Source organism: Oryzias melastigma, linkage group LG8 (genome assembly GCF_002922805.2).
Source record: "Oryzias melastigma strain HK-1 linkage group LG8, ASM292280v2, whole genome shotgun sequence".
NCBI classification, from domain to species: Eukaryota; Metazoa; Chordata; class Actinopteri; order Beloniformes; family Adrianichthyidae; genus Oryzias; species Oryzias melastigma.
In genome coordinates, this window is record NC_050519.1 from 18,027,136 (window position 1) to 18,041,330 (window position 14,195).

Genomic DNA, 14,195 nt, shown 5'->3' on the forward strand with positions numbered 1-14,195 from the left:
TACACACACGTAACTTAAACCTGTTTACAGTTTCCATGGAGTATTCCACAGTTCCTATGAGTTCTGCATAAACGTTTTTATTCATGTACCTGTGATCTATGTGATGATGGCTGTTTTACAGTGGGACCCTTGTTGTTTGGCAGCAGTGGTTAACGTGAACACACTGCCATCTTAAGGCTGTCAAAAAAACTATCCTTCTACACATAAACCTGATAAAAACATGTTTTATTTAGATATTCCACTTAGCTCCTTTTATGGTCCCAGAATTTAGAGATTTTACTCTCATCCTGTCAACAAACGTCACCTGCAGAAACAGGTTCATCTTTTCTGCCCCACGGCATTTATTTCAGAGAAAGAAATGTCACTCGAAACACTTCTTTTCATGCATGCACTTGTGCACACTTGGGAGGAGGTCAAACAGTTGGAGAGACTGTTCCTTTATGGGAGGCTGTTGCCACGGCGACAGATCGCATCTAAATGAAGACTCGGGATTCTTCTCTCTGCACCAGCAGCAAGTACAAATGTTTTATTATCAGTTTTCACAATAAGAAATCTGCTTCCGTTTGGACTCGGCCTCAGTTGGCACAGAAAAACGGCAAAAACAAATCTGGACGCTCACACAGACGAGGAGGAGGAGGAGGTGCGGATCAACCGGAACGCTCCTCTGCGATCCAAAACCGAGGAAGCCAAAGACCTTGAGATGACACAAACACCACATTTTGAAGAAGAAGGCGTAGAGCCCGTATGCTATCGGATTAGAAACTTTCACGGAGCACAAAACGCACATCAAATGTCGGTCGAACGGAGTTCTGCTCAGCTCCTATTGGTCCCAAAGAAACGTCCTCCAACGAGCATCTCTTTGTGTCAAATACAAACGAACAACTAGAAAAATATTTAGGGTTTTTTTGCTGTGTAAACTTTTGCAACCAAAGGCACTGACCTCAGCGGTTCAAATTCCTGCTGTCTCTTTGCTAAACGCTACAAAATCAACACTAATGTTCTGGAGTGATGCGTGATCGGTAAATATGCGGTTTCTCTTCACAGATTCGTCTGTTGAAACTCAAAGGAACCTGATGGGAACCCGAAGGCTCCGGTTTAGCTTGTAGAACCGCCGCTGAGGTAAATCCAGGTCCTCAGCCTCGTGTGCTGCTGCAGGAGCTGCTGTGCTTCTTTATGCAGAGGCTACATTGTGGCTCTGAACGTAGACAAATACATTAAATCCATTCAACGTAAATAAATACAAATAAAGGAGGAGTTTGGTCTGAGGTGAGTGTAAACGTGGTCTTCCTATCCGGGCAAATATGACGACGCTTTCATGCTAAGAAGATTGCACTTAACAATATGAAATACATGATCTGACATCTAGAAGTAACAGTCCAACTACATCTGCAAACTACTGTACGTCGGTGTGGTCTGACTGTCCGCACTTCCTGTTTCTGTGCAAGAAGACACGTAAAAACCGTCTTGTGCCGTCAACATTCTGCGATCGTGAGAAGTGATCCGCCTGAACGTTTGTCCTAATCGGTGTGCTTCTGTGTTTGTGACGGAGTGTCGTTAGCGCGTCTTCTGACATTTCAAACGTTCACTCGTTGAGGAGGGAGTCCGGCCGGTCGTAGCCGAAGAGCCTGAAGTCCGGCTCGTACAGCTTGTAGAGTTCTCTCCGGGTCTCGGCGGGAACCATGCTGAACCAGTCCGCCTCCCAGCTGCTGGAGGTCAGGTTCCTGCCGGAGGTGGGGAACTCCACCACATTGTCTACTCGCAGCAGGCGCAGGAGGTGCTCGGCGTCCTCCTCCGCCGTCTCCAGGTGGCCCACGAAGTCGTACTGGATTTGGCACGGGTGACAGAGCCGGTACACTTGGCGCCAGTGCTCGTTAAAAGGCATGGCCTTCTCCGTCTGAGGATCCAGCAGGTACTGGATGAAGTGGGAGAACGACGGGTGGATGCCCAGAGAGAACGCCTTGTCCACGGAGGCGGGGGGAGTGGGCTGGTTGCCGTAGCGACGGAGCATGAGCTGCCCAAAGCGGCGGTAGAAGTCCTCGTTGGGCATCTCGAATTTATTCCTGTAGGCAGAGATGAGACGTACAAAGGGGTCCCGCACAAACAGGAACTTGGTGTACTTCTTCAGCTTCACCTGCAAAGACAAAGAACAGATTTGGAGGAATTCAAACCAGCAGCAAGAATTTACATGAGAGGTTTTAGTACATCTGGAAGTCCGCAAAACGGCCATTAAAGCCCAGAGAAACTCAGGGTGACTCAAAAACAGTGACAGGCTTTATTCTAATCAGTCAAATCTGCTTTGAAATGTGTTTTTTTTAAAGTTCTACCAGAACCAAGATGCCTTTTTTTGCTATATAGACCCACTTCGATGAAAAAGGTGTTTTGTGGCATTTTTCTGATGATGGAGAACGTGAATGAAGAAAATTAAGTTTAAAATTGCATCCATTGCCGCTCTGCAGAAACTATGTTCTAGAAAACAACTTTTTAATTATTTTGGCTAAAAATGACGAAATTATAATTAAGACCACTGGGAATCCTTTCACAATAGATCAAACCTGAAGCAGATTCTTTGCAGGTGGTGTTTAGAAAAAAACAAGATTACATATCCTATATTCAAGGTCGTCTGTGGATGTCAACCGTGAACGTTCATGCTTATATTTCTAATTTCTTCATAGTCGTCCGGCTGCTCTCTTTAGGGGGTCGCTATAGCGAATCATCCGCCTCCATCCATCCATGATTTTATCTGTAGTGGGCTTTGTTTCTCTTCTCCTCACCTTCTCTGCCAGCTCGCTGTGCTTCAGCTGTTTAAAGGCTCCATAGTTTGGATTGTTTTTGATCCGTTTCTGTTCATAATTCCCCATCAGGGTTGTCGACCTGCTCAAAGTTCTGCCTCAGGATCACAGGCTCTGGGTTTGTTTGCCTCTGTTGGATTTTCATTGACATAAATAGAGATGGACAAAGCAAGGCTGTGATGTCACCCATAGAAAATACCTTACCTCCAACAAAATTAAATCAATTCAGTCGCCAGTTTTCCATGTTACGGACTTCGCCTTATTTTACCATTTTGGGGCCGGACGACGTTAGTAAGCAGTGATTGGTCCGAGTCAGTCTGAGTCATAATTTCTATGGCAACCACTCTTGCTAATCAGGAGTGAGCTTGTTGGAAAGCCACACCCCTTCCACTGAAACAGGGAGAACCTGTCCATCAAATGGTTGGAGGTGGGGCCACCGGGCACCATGTGATCCTATTGAGACATCTGATTGGCTAGTTTAGAACTTGAATAAAGAAAATATATAATGACAAAAAATGGTTTAAGCAAGAACATGTTAAAAGAGACACGAGAGCAAGAATGGTTATTCTGACAAACAGAATGACTGAGTAATAGCCGTATACTTTTCTATAAAGGTCTATGGGAATTTAGCCTTCTGGGACCAGACCACACATTCTCATCCTAAAGTCTGACGTTTGTTGAGGAACCCTCAACGCCACTTTTTTACGTTTTGCGTGTCTCTTAACTCGCCGTTTATTGACATCTTGGCTGTTTGTTAAATCAAGACTCTCCAACCCTCGGTACGCAGTAGGGCTGCCACAATTAGTCGACTAATCGACGACTAATCGACTTTTAAAATAGTCGACGACTAATTTAATAGTCGATTAGTCGTTATTTTCTATTATATGGAGTCAGAATTTAGTAAAGTTGACAGTTATAATGATATTCTGCTAGCTTTTTGGACTATTTTGGCATTTATTAAGGTTTTTTAGGCTATTTTGGAGTTTTAATTTTAACTACATGCTAGCTGTTTAATACTAACAGGCTGTTTTTTTTTTTTTTTTTTTTAGTTTTTTAGGCTGTTTGGGAGTTTAGCTAATATTTCAGGGAGTTTAGCTAATATTTCAGCTACATGTTTGCTGTTTTGGCTAATTCAGGCTTTTTTCGTTTTTTAGGCTATTTTGGAATTTAGGTAATATTTCAGCTGCATGTTAGCTGCTTTTGCTAATTTGGGCTTTTTTGTTTTTTAGGCTATTTTGTGTTCAGCTACATGCTAGCTCTTTTGGCTAACTTAAGCTTTTTTTTAATGTTTTTTTCAGGCCATTTTGGAGTTTAGCTAATATTTCAGATACATGCTAGCTGTTTTGGCTAACCTAGGCTTTTTTTATGCTAATTAGGCCTTTAATTAATATTTTAGCTGGCTATCAACTTCTTCAGCTATTGTCACCAGCATCTTTTGCAACCAAATTCAACTTACATTCTATCTACAATAATGCTAATGTGAATATATCTAGTTCTTAGTTAGTTTAAAGCTAATCATGATTAAGATGTGTGTTTTACATCCACTTTGTGTATGAGCCGATTAGTCGAGGTGGTTATTTGGTGAACTGCACCATCTCCAGTTACCAATACTTGTATTTTGAAACATGCTTCCCAAAACAAATCAATGCAATTCCCCATAATACACATCTGTAATTTTACATAATTCTTTTTTCTGTTATATGTAGCAAAAATTGTGTTCAAGCCATTGCATTTGTCTCATATGAAGACATCTTCATGTTTAGGCTAACTCGTCTTCATTTAGTTATTCTCAAAAGTAAAAACGAGGTAATATAGCTAAATATTTTTACTTCTGTCTGAAAGAATATATCATTTTGAGATAAGAATAAAAAATATAATCTGCTCCACAACGTATCGATATTCAGTTGGATTAAAAACAAGCAAAAAAAACACACACACAAATACCAATGAACGGGGAATGAACGGGAGAGTTTGTGTCACAAAAGCAAACAAACACATTTGGCAAACAAACATCTAGAGACCTTCATGAGGTGTCGTGCGAGCTTGGCGTAACGTTTCCAGAACTTGCTGAAGGTGAAGTGCATGCTGGTGTTGTGCACCAGCTCCCTGGGGACAGCCAGAGGGTCTCTCTGAGGAACGCCGTCAGTCAACAGGCTCTCGCTGAGAACTATCATGATGCGTTTCCAGTTACTGCACGCCACCTGGAGTTTGGAATGGAAGATTTTATATATAGAGACATATGAGGCCAAATTTTAGATCATCAAGTGAATGAAAACCAGACTGTAGAGTAAAAATTGAGAAAAGAAAAAGAGAAAATTTGATAATAGCTCCAACCTCCAAACAACACATTGCAAGCTTAAAGGAAACATTTTAAATTGGAAAAAGGAAATTCTAACTTTAAAAATAATAGTGAATGATACACTGTAAATATATGATTTCATTTTTTTCCCAAAGTGACCATGGATTAAATTGGGATTAAAATAAGATTAAATTGTTTTTCACAAGAAACAGAATATTAGATTCATACTGCAACATGTAGTCATGGTAACGGTCCAAGGAGAGAAAAATAAAAACAATAACAATAATTTCTTGATGCAAATAGAAAAAACATCATAACGTTCATTAGGAGAATGATTAGATTCTCAGCAACATTTGTTTTGAACGGAACTTCTTCTGCGTTTCTGTCATCTGACAGACAGCAGCAAATACTGAAACAAACCTACAGTGCCCTCTAGTGGTTGTTAGTAGGAAAATAACGAATATACTATGAGCCTATTGATGAATAAATAAGAAAAATAACAATCAAGTCGGTTCTGAGTATGAGTCGCACCCCTGGCCAATCTATGAAAAAAAACGTGACTTTTAGTCCGGAAAATACGGTATATAAAAAAAGAAAGTTAAATTAACTCCTGTTACTGTGTCCTATTGTCCCATAAGTAGAGTTGTGGAGCCTGATTACTTAATAACTCCTCCAATGTCTACTTTCAAGATTAAAAATTTTGAATTTTAACTTTTTTTCACAATCTGGTTTTTCATTGACTTTAGGCTGACTCAAATTTAACTCTACAAACCAGTTTCTGCTTCATTTACATCATAGAAACAAAACATTTTCAAACCAGACTGCATGCTTGAACACTTCTGTGCTGCAACTGGCTCCAGACACTTTTGTTTTTTTTTTTGAACAAGCTTCAACCCGCAAGTTACATTGTTGGAAAAATACTGCATCAAATATATTTTTGTGTGGCTTGTTTTAATGCAAACACACAAAGTATTTACAGCTAACCCTAACGGTGCTCTACCTTTGGAACGTAGCAGTAGATGATGCCGTGTCTGTCGTCCACAATCAGGTGGTCCAGCTCCTTGTTGGGGATTTCATCAAATGAACGGTTTTTGCCAGGAAACGCCACACTCTCATTAGCACACACCTCTTGAAGCAGCCTCCGTCTCTGCTCCTTCAAATTCAACGACTGCATTAAAAACCTTCAGTCAAACTCAGCCTTTAATAAGTGTTAACGATCAGGTCAACCTGTCTCTCTCGAAGCTCTGCTGCGACTGGACTCAGGTGAATCTTCCACTCCCTCCGTGGGACGTAGCGCTCCTCCGCCTTCTCGGATTGGTTGCCTGTGTCGGCTGGAGCGGTGTCTGTGGGTTCCCCGGTTCCTGGCTCCAGGAACTGGTTAACGAAGGCATCGATGTCTGAGAGAAAGGACGGGGTGCGGGAAGTGTGGGGCCGCGGTTTGGGGGGCGGGTGTGCAACCTTGGGGCCCGGAGACACAGGAGTGTGCAGGTACAGATGGGGGACGCTCACGTCGTCCCAGTAGATGATGATCAGGAGGATCATGAAAGCCGATCCAAGCACCACAAAGATGCGGAACATCCTGGACGTTCCCATGGTGACGGTTTGCTTGCTACAGAATCACCATAGCAACGAGTTTACTACTTTACAGGGCGTTTCCACAGCACTGTCATGGCAACAAATTGAAACTTTTTTTTTTAATGCGGCTACCAGGACAACAGGCTGGGATCTTTTGCTACAGGGTTACCATGGAAACAGAGGCAAGGTCCAGGAGCTCCATGAAGTAGACACCGCAGCTTTGGAAGAGTCTGTGAGGATCAGGTGTAGCTCTTTTACTGCAGGACGTGAACAAGGCAGTCTTCACAAAACTCCCAGCTGGACTCCATACCTGCACACAGAGGATACTCTTGAAATGTAGATCAGGACAAAAACATATTATTTAAAAATGACTAATAAATGAATGAATGGTTTTTATTTGTGTCCAGGTTTTGTTTTAGCAGAACAACTTCTGCTCATAGAAGCTGGAGTGGAAAAAGTCAGCAGGGCACTTCTCTGGAGCCAAATTTATAACCTCCCAGAATGTTTTCTTTTTGCCTTAAGCTCATAGAGTTGACTCAACTTAACTCTCCAAGCAGTTAAATCACAAACGGCCGTGAAATATCTCGACGTTAAGAGGTTCACCACACAACGAGGCGTCATGTTCAAGCATCACAAGCCCGATGCTGAGTTATGGAACACTGCATCAACACAGAGCACTCCTGAGATAGTAAAAGCCACTTCGTATAAAGGATGGCTCTGAAATACAGCCAGTATAAAAATGTTACACACCTACTTATTACTGCTGGGTGGGTCTCCATGCAAAGAAAAGCTGTTAAATACTGGCTGAGAGAGTGAAATATTTTATCCCACTCTGATTAAAATCATTTTTTAACATGTTTGTGTTGGATTTTTCCCATAATAGAGAATATGTACAAAGAAAATGGAGCTTAACATTTTGTTCCCAGTATGTCTTTGTTCAAATTGTTTGAAAAAGAGTGTATTTGTGACGCACAAAATATGCTAGGGGGGGTCACAATTCCCTGTTTAGCTCCATTCTGATGCATCTAGAAGTAGACAAATAGATCCACGAACGTCTTCCTCTCCAGCAGAACGTGTAAACAGAAAGCTCTCGGCAACGAGGATGGGAACCGGGGGCGGGCTTGTTCCAAACTAATAGCCTCGCCCACAACTAAGAGGTGAATTTCTGCCCTTCTGCAGAAAATACATTCTAGAAAACAACATAATCATAGTTAAAAGACCACTGGGAGCGAGTTTTCAACAGATCAAAAGCTGATTGAAGTGGGTCTTTAGGTAAAAATAAGAATTTGTGCTTCGACTAGAGTAGTCAGGTGTTTCCTGTTTGTCTTTATCTTCCTGCTCAGATCTAGTCTCAGGGCTCTCGTCTGCATTTGGAGCTCTTGTGTTGTTTCCTCTTTTTCTGCAGCAAAGAGAGAGCCATTGACATGGAAAACACCCTGAAGAGTCAGCAGGCTGCTCCTCTTCCGGTCTGCACACGAACAGATTAACTGCTGTCCAGCTTCCTATCGGGTTCGTCATCAGAGGAAAAAAAAAAAAGATTTCTCTGCCAGAGATGGAATAAAACAGCATTTACTGAAGCACTTGGAAGGCTTGAAGCAGCTCTGAGACGCTCGTGGGTTCCTCACTGTGTGCATTTCATTATACTCCAGCTGGACTACACATTAGAGCAGTGTGCGTTTAATAGAACGGCAGAGGTTTGCTCATCTAAAACAGTCCATTCTGCAAGTTCATGAGGAAAAACGTACACCACATTGGATTTTCTGTCTGCTTAGCAATATGTGAATATGTTATTAATTAAATTGTTAATTAAACTGATTAATTCAACGTAATCATGTCATTATTACTGAGTGATAGAGGTCTTGAAAACAGTAATCGTCAATATTTAATTCAAATAATTTGGCCAAGTTGTCTGTAGCACCTTTGTGCTATTTTCATCGGGGACGGGTGGGGGCAGATGGGTCCATTCAGTCACACACCAAAAGGTTTACCAAAAAGTGTGGCGGCACAACCAAAAACCCTTCCCTCAGAGCTCAACACACTCAAGTTCCAGAAATATCTTTGTCTCAGCACAGGTCAACAGTTTTGACTTCCTTTAACAAATGATAAAAATAAATGTCAGCCCATAAAAAAGCTAAACTCTACCAAAAAGTCCAGCGGTCTTCATTTAGAACAGGAGTCTAATTCACATTTTAAAGATTTAGGTTCTTTACTCTATGATCAAATTGGCACAGAAACTCTCCTAGAAATTTTCCAAACAAGTTTGTCGAAATTAATTATTAAAATGACCAAAATAGCTTTCTGTTTTTACAAACTTAATTAAACCAAAATTGTGTTTGCAGACTTGTTTCAAATCACTTTTTTTTCTTCTATGGCTTTTGAAAATATTGAAAGTGCATTTACTGCCTCCTAAAGGTAGTATGGAGTAATTACCAGAGGGATATTCTACCCACTCCAATGATAGTCATGTTTTTTAATATGTTCTTCCAGCATTTTTCTCATGATGAACATATATAAATTAATTTTAGATTAAAACTACATTTCTGAGTATTTCTTTATTTAAATTGGAATGGATCAGGATCAGATAAAATCCAACATTTGAAAAAACTCACTTGTGACGCAGTAACTACCAAAGTCTCCCTGCTCTGTTACAATTGCAGACAAATAGATCCTTTCTTCATTTTCCTCGACTGATGTGGAATTTGGGGTCCAAGCTGGACAGTTGGATCGCTCCGATTTTGCTCGCTGTCTTTGTTTCTACGCTAATGCTAGCATTGGGTTGTGAGGGGCTGGAAGTTAGCAGGAGAAAGTCTAAACAAAGAAATGATGAGACATCAGCGGAGGATAACTTCTGTCCCATAAACAATTTAGAGGTGAGTATGCAAAAAATATATCTTAAAAAACAAACCAGGCTTTTGGTTTTTGGCTAAAAACACCAAAGTCATGATTGGAGTGTGGCTTTACTCTGATTAATCTACATATTTACCAATTTGTATTTTTTATAAATTGAGATTATTTCAATTAATATAAAATAAAATCATAGATACTAGTGCTGCCACAAACAATTTTTTTAATAGTCGACTAATCACCGATTATTTCATCCGATTAGTTGACTAATAGGGTCATGAGCAAACTGGGTGTAAAGCACACATCTTAACCATCATTAGCTTTAAACTAACTAAAAACTAGATATATAGCATTACCTGTGACAATGCTAGTGTGAATGCTGTAAGCTGAATTTTGCCGCTGAAGATGCTAGTGCTATAGCTGAAGATGCTGAAATTGATAGCTAGCTAAAAAATTAGTTAAATGCCAAATTAGCCCAAAAAACATCCTAAATTATCCAAAACAGCTAGCATGCAGCTGAAATATTAGCTCACCTCCAAAATAGCCTAAAAAACCTTAATAAATGCCATAATAGTCCAAACACTCCAACTGCATATAATATAAAGTAACGACTAATCGACTATTAAATTAATTAGACTATTTTTATAGTCGATTAGTGTTTGATTGGACGACTAATCATGGCAGCCCTAATATATACACACATTTTTAGTAAATTTTTAGTAATTTTTTTAAAGTAAATTTATTTTTAAACAATTATTGTATTTAAATGTCAATAAAATAGTGTAAATAAATGTAACTACACACAAATAAATATTTTTTTTCTACCTTTCTATTATATTTATTATCATATAAGAAACCTTGAAATTTAAGGCATTCTTAAATATTTGGTAATTTATTCAAAAAGGTGGACTTTTCCATTTGGTAGCAATGCCCCCCCTTGGAGGCGCCACTGCAAGTCACACCTTGAATACAAATAAACACATTTTTTTTAAAATGTGAATAATTTCAAAGGTTTTTTTTATCAAATTTGATTAGAATAACGAACTTAATGCAAGTATTGTCCTCTCCCATCACGTCTGCAGCAGACAGAGCTCCGGGAGAGGCCAGAGGAGGAGAAATCAAGCCGTCCGGTCCGCAGCAGAGCGGACACAATGTGGCCTTTGACAGCGGAGCGGCGCCGGGAGCGGGGGCACCACCTCAGACCCCCCCGGAGACGGAGCCAAAGAAAACAATTTCAGCCGCCTTTCGCTTTCTGTCATTTGTCAGCGAACTCAATAGGAGTTTGGTGCCTCATTTAGTCACCACAACTGAAGCAAATGAGCACGCGGAGCCGCCGGGCGGCAGTCAATAGACAGAGCACGCGAATGTGAAGGTAAACCGTGAGGGGGGGTTAAAATAACGGAAAAGCCTTACCTTCACCTCCAGTGCTCACTGTGTCCGCTGAACCTGTCTGAGAGAGCGGCGGACGTGGAGAGGCGCTTCTTTTTTTTCCCCCCAGCTCTGCACAGATCGCGCGGAATCTCGCGAGAGTTGACGACTGAGGTCTCTGCAGCGAGAGCTCGGAAGAGAGGAAAACATTCACTTTTTCTGGGTCAACTCCAGCGCAACGTCTCTCCGCTCCGAGATGATTTATGTAGACAGTCCCTGCGCCCCCTCCCGCGGAGACCGTGTGCTGATTATTCCCCCTCTTTTTGCTTACCTGCAAAACCAAATGCCACGATCAGCGAGAGCAGGACGAAGCAGCATTAAAATTACAGTTTGCTGGTCTGTTTAAGTCTACTATTCTTGATGTGCAGAAACGAGTCACATTTTCTAAGTTTCATTTCAATAATTGTTCAATCATCCATCCGTGTATTTTCTGAATTATTTTTGGGGACACAGGGTTGCTGGAGCCTATCTCAGCTGTTAGCTTTTTATATATATAATTATATATATATAAATAATTCTTTAATTGTCCCATATATTCTTTATGGTGATAATGTGTGAGGAAATACTTGTTAAAGCTTTACTAATAGATTAACTTTACTCCAGAAGGAAGTGATGAGAATTATAAATCCTACAGGACCAAGAGACCACACCCATGAACTCTTTGTCAAATCTAACACTTAAATTCCTAGATCTTATAAAGTTAAATACAGTGGTGGCCATGTGGCAGATCAAAAACAGATTGCTTCCAGAACATATGTGTGGGAAATTTAAATTAATTTGTGATTATACTAATAAAAGAAAATTAGACTTTTATTTACCCTTTTTACGGACTTCATTAAGACAAAGAGGTTTTGTGTTTATAGGAGTAAAAGAGTGGAATTCTTTGGATACTGAAATGAAAACCTTGCAAACAATTTATTAACAAGATTGTATAAAAAATAGTTTTGAAAATCATAAGTTGTGTTAATGAGATAAAAGGCATTATGTAGGTCCATGTGACTTGAATGGCCAATGTTGTGTTTTGTGTTTTTGTAAAGGAGCATGAATAATAAGACCTGGTCTTCGTTATACTCCCTTCTCACATGTTACGCTGGTTTGTTTCATTATGTATGGTTGACTCTTGTTTAAAATGAAATGAAATGAAATGTGCACACAAACTACACTTCTCTGTTTTAGAGAAGATTCTCTCAGTTCTCAGGTGTCTGGACAGGTTGATTGTGGAGCCATAAATATATACAGAATATATGAATATATATACATATAGAATATTTCCTGCAGACTCAGTTCCTTCGTACTATCAAGAAAAGTCAAATTATTGCAGTTTTTTTTTCTTCTTTTCTAATGTCTCTCATTTTCTTTTCATTTTGTGTTGATGTTTTCTCTCTATCTCTCTCCCTATTGGCTCTTGCGCTGCTGAACGTGTAAGCCCCTACCCCTCCACCCAGCGCGCGCACTTAACCCAATGCATCATGGGGGTTGTAGTGCATAAACTCACGCAGATGCCGGCCTACTGTCGTTTCTGAGCTTCATTCTTTTGTTCACTTTTTAAACTGTCTGATGTCGGATTTCCGTTCTCTTTGCAGCATCATCAGTCGTCGTGTCAAAAATCATTTTTGCTTTAATGTGAACCATTTCCTGGAGACAAGCGCACCTTTCTATCAGTCTGCTTCCTTTCCCCAGCTTCCACCTGGAAATAGCCTACTCCTTTTCTCTACTATAAAATAGTCTGCTCTTTTTCTCCAAATTCCACCAGAAAATAGTCTGCACCGTTTCTCCACCACAAAATAGTCTGCTCTCTTTCTCTAGATTCTACCAGGAAACAGCCTGCTCTATTTTTCTACCACAGAATAGTCTGCTTCCTTTCCCCAACTTCCATCTGGAAATACCCTGCTCCTTTTTTCCAGCTGCCATCAGAAAATAGTTTGCTTTCTTTCTCCAGCATCCACCAGGAAATAGCCTGCTCCATTTCTCCATCAGAAAACAGGATCCACCCCAACATGTCGTGCAGATTTCTCACCAGAATGTTCTTTGGCGTCTGCTACTGCATGAAGTTTAATCGCTAAACTGAATGAGCAATCATGGGATCACAACCCAAACACCACAGACAGCCAGCGTCAGCATGAGCTGGGGGAGCTCATGAAGCTGATCACTGCTAGTAGAGCTGCCACGATTAGTTGATTAGTCACAACTGCGTCAACTAATAAAATCGTCAATTAGTAGTCGAGGCGTCGTTTTTTTTTTTCTTTTCTTCCTGCTTTTTGTCTCAAAACTTTCTAATGTTGTGCTAGTGTACGTTCCCCCTGCCAGAATATGTTTCCCTGCTCTCAGGCATCGTTGATTTGTTTCGTAACCCTTATATTTTGTCCCAAACAGTGTTAAAAGAAGGTTGATGATAACAATATACTTTATTCTATAAGTTTTTCGGAGTTTATTGTTTTATTTGAATTTTCTTCCCGATGAGAGGCAGCACAGATTCTGTTGGGTCGCTACTGATCCAGCCTGCCAGAATCTGTGCTCCCAAAAATTTGCTGTAGAAGCAACGACTATCGATTAATTTTACGTTGGTACATGCTTCCATAATAAAGTCACTTTCATCAATCGCGTTTCTTATCCTAAATTAGCCAAAAAATGTATTGTTTGAACACAAAAAGCTGGTGTTGTTTTATGTAGAATATGTCTAAAATATGCAAATATGACAATAAACTTCCCAAAAAAGTCTATTGTAATCATCTCTCTTCTTTAAACGCCAGTGGCGGTCTGTGCATTTCAGAGCTTAGCCTTCAGTCTTCCTCCGCCAAAACCATCCTCGTTAATATGAACTATTTTATGTTTCTAACACATCCTGTTATTTATGAAAATGATCTTATGGTGCAATTCCATCATATATGGATAATTTATACAGACTGAATACACTACGATTGCACACATTGTAAAACCAAACTGTGCGTGATTGTCTCCTCCAACTGCGATAACAGCTGCAACAATCATCAAAGCACAACTGACAACTCATTACACTTGAAAACAAGCATGTTTATTTACAGCAAATCCAACTTATTTAAAGATAAACTCCATGAAGAAGTCAAGGAGATCAGTGGAAGATTTCCCTGCAAAATCCTGCATGCCGTACATGACAGTTCTTATCCGAGACGGATCAAAGCTGAGCTAAACTGGAGAGGTTAACAAAAAGTTTTTCTGGTGCTCCTAAAAATTCTGTGGGCTGATGAGGGTGATAAACATTAGTTTTTCATTGTCGTGAAACC

General features: G+C 40.2%; 1 protein-coding gene across 1 annotated transcript; it reads right to left on the reverse strand.

Moving 5' to 3' along the window:
* Nucleotides 1–491: 491 nt before the first annotated feature.
* chst12a (carbohydrate (chondroitin 4) sulfotransferase 12a) lies at nucleotides 492–11,068 on the reverse strand. Its single transcript, XM_024272882.2, has 5 exons — nucleotides 10,921–11,068; nucleotides 6,316–6,973; nucleotides 6,089–6,241; nucleotides 4,811–4,990; nucleotides 492–2,131 (listed from the first exon to the last, which is right to left on the reverse strand). Exons 2-5 carry the CDS (start codon nucleotides 6,679–6,681, stop codon nucleotides 1,583–1,585), a joined length of 1,248 nt encoding a protein of 415 aa, XP_024128650.1. The 5' UTR covers nucleotides 6,682–6,973; nucleotides 10,921–11,068; the 3' UTR covers nucleotides 492–1,582.
* Nucleotides 11,069–14,195: the final 3,127 nt, after the last annotated feature.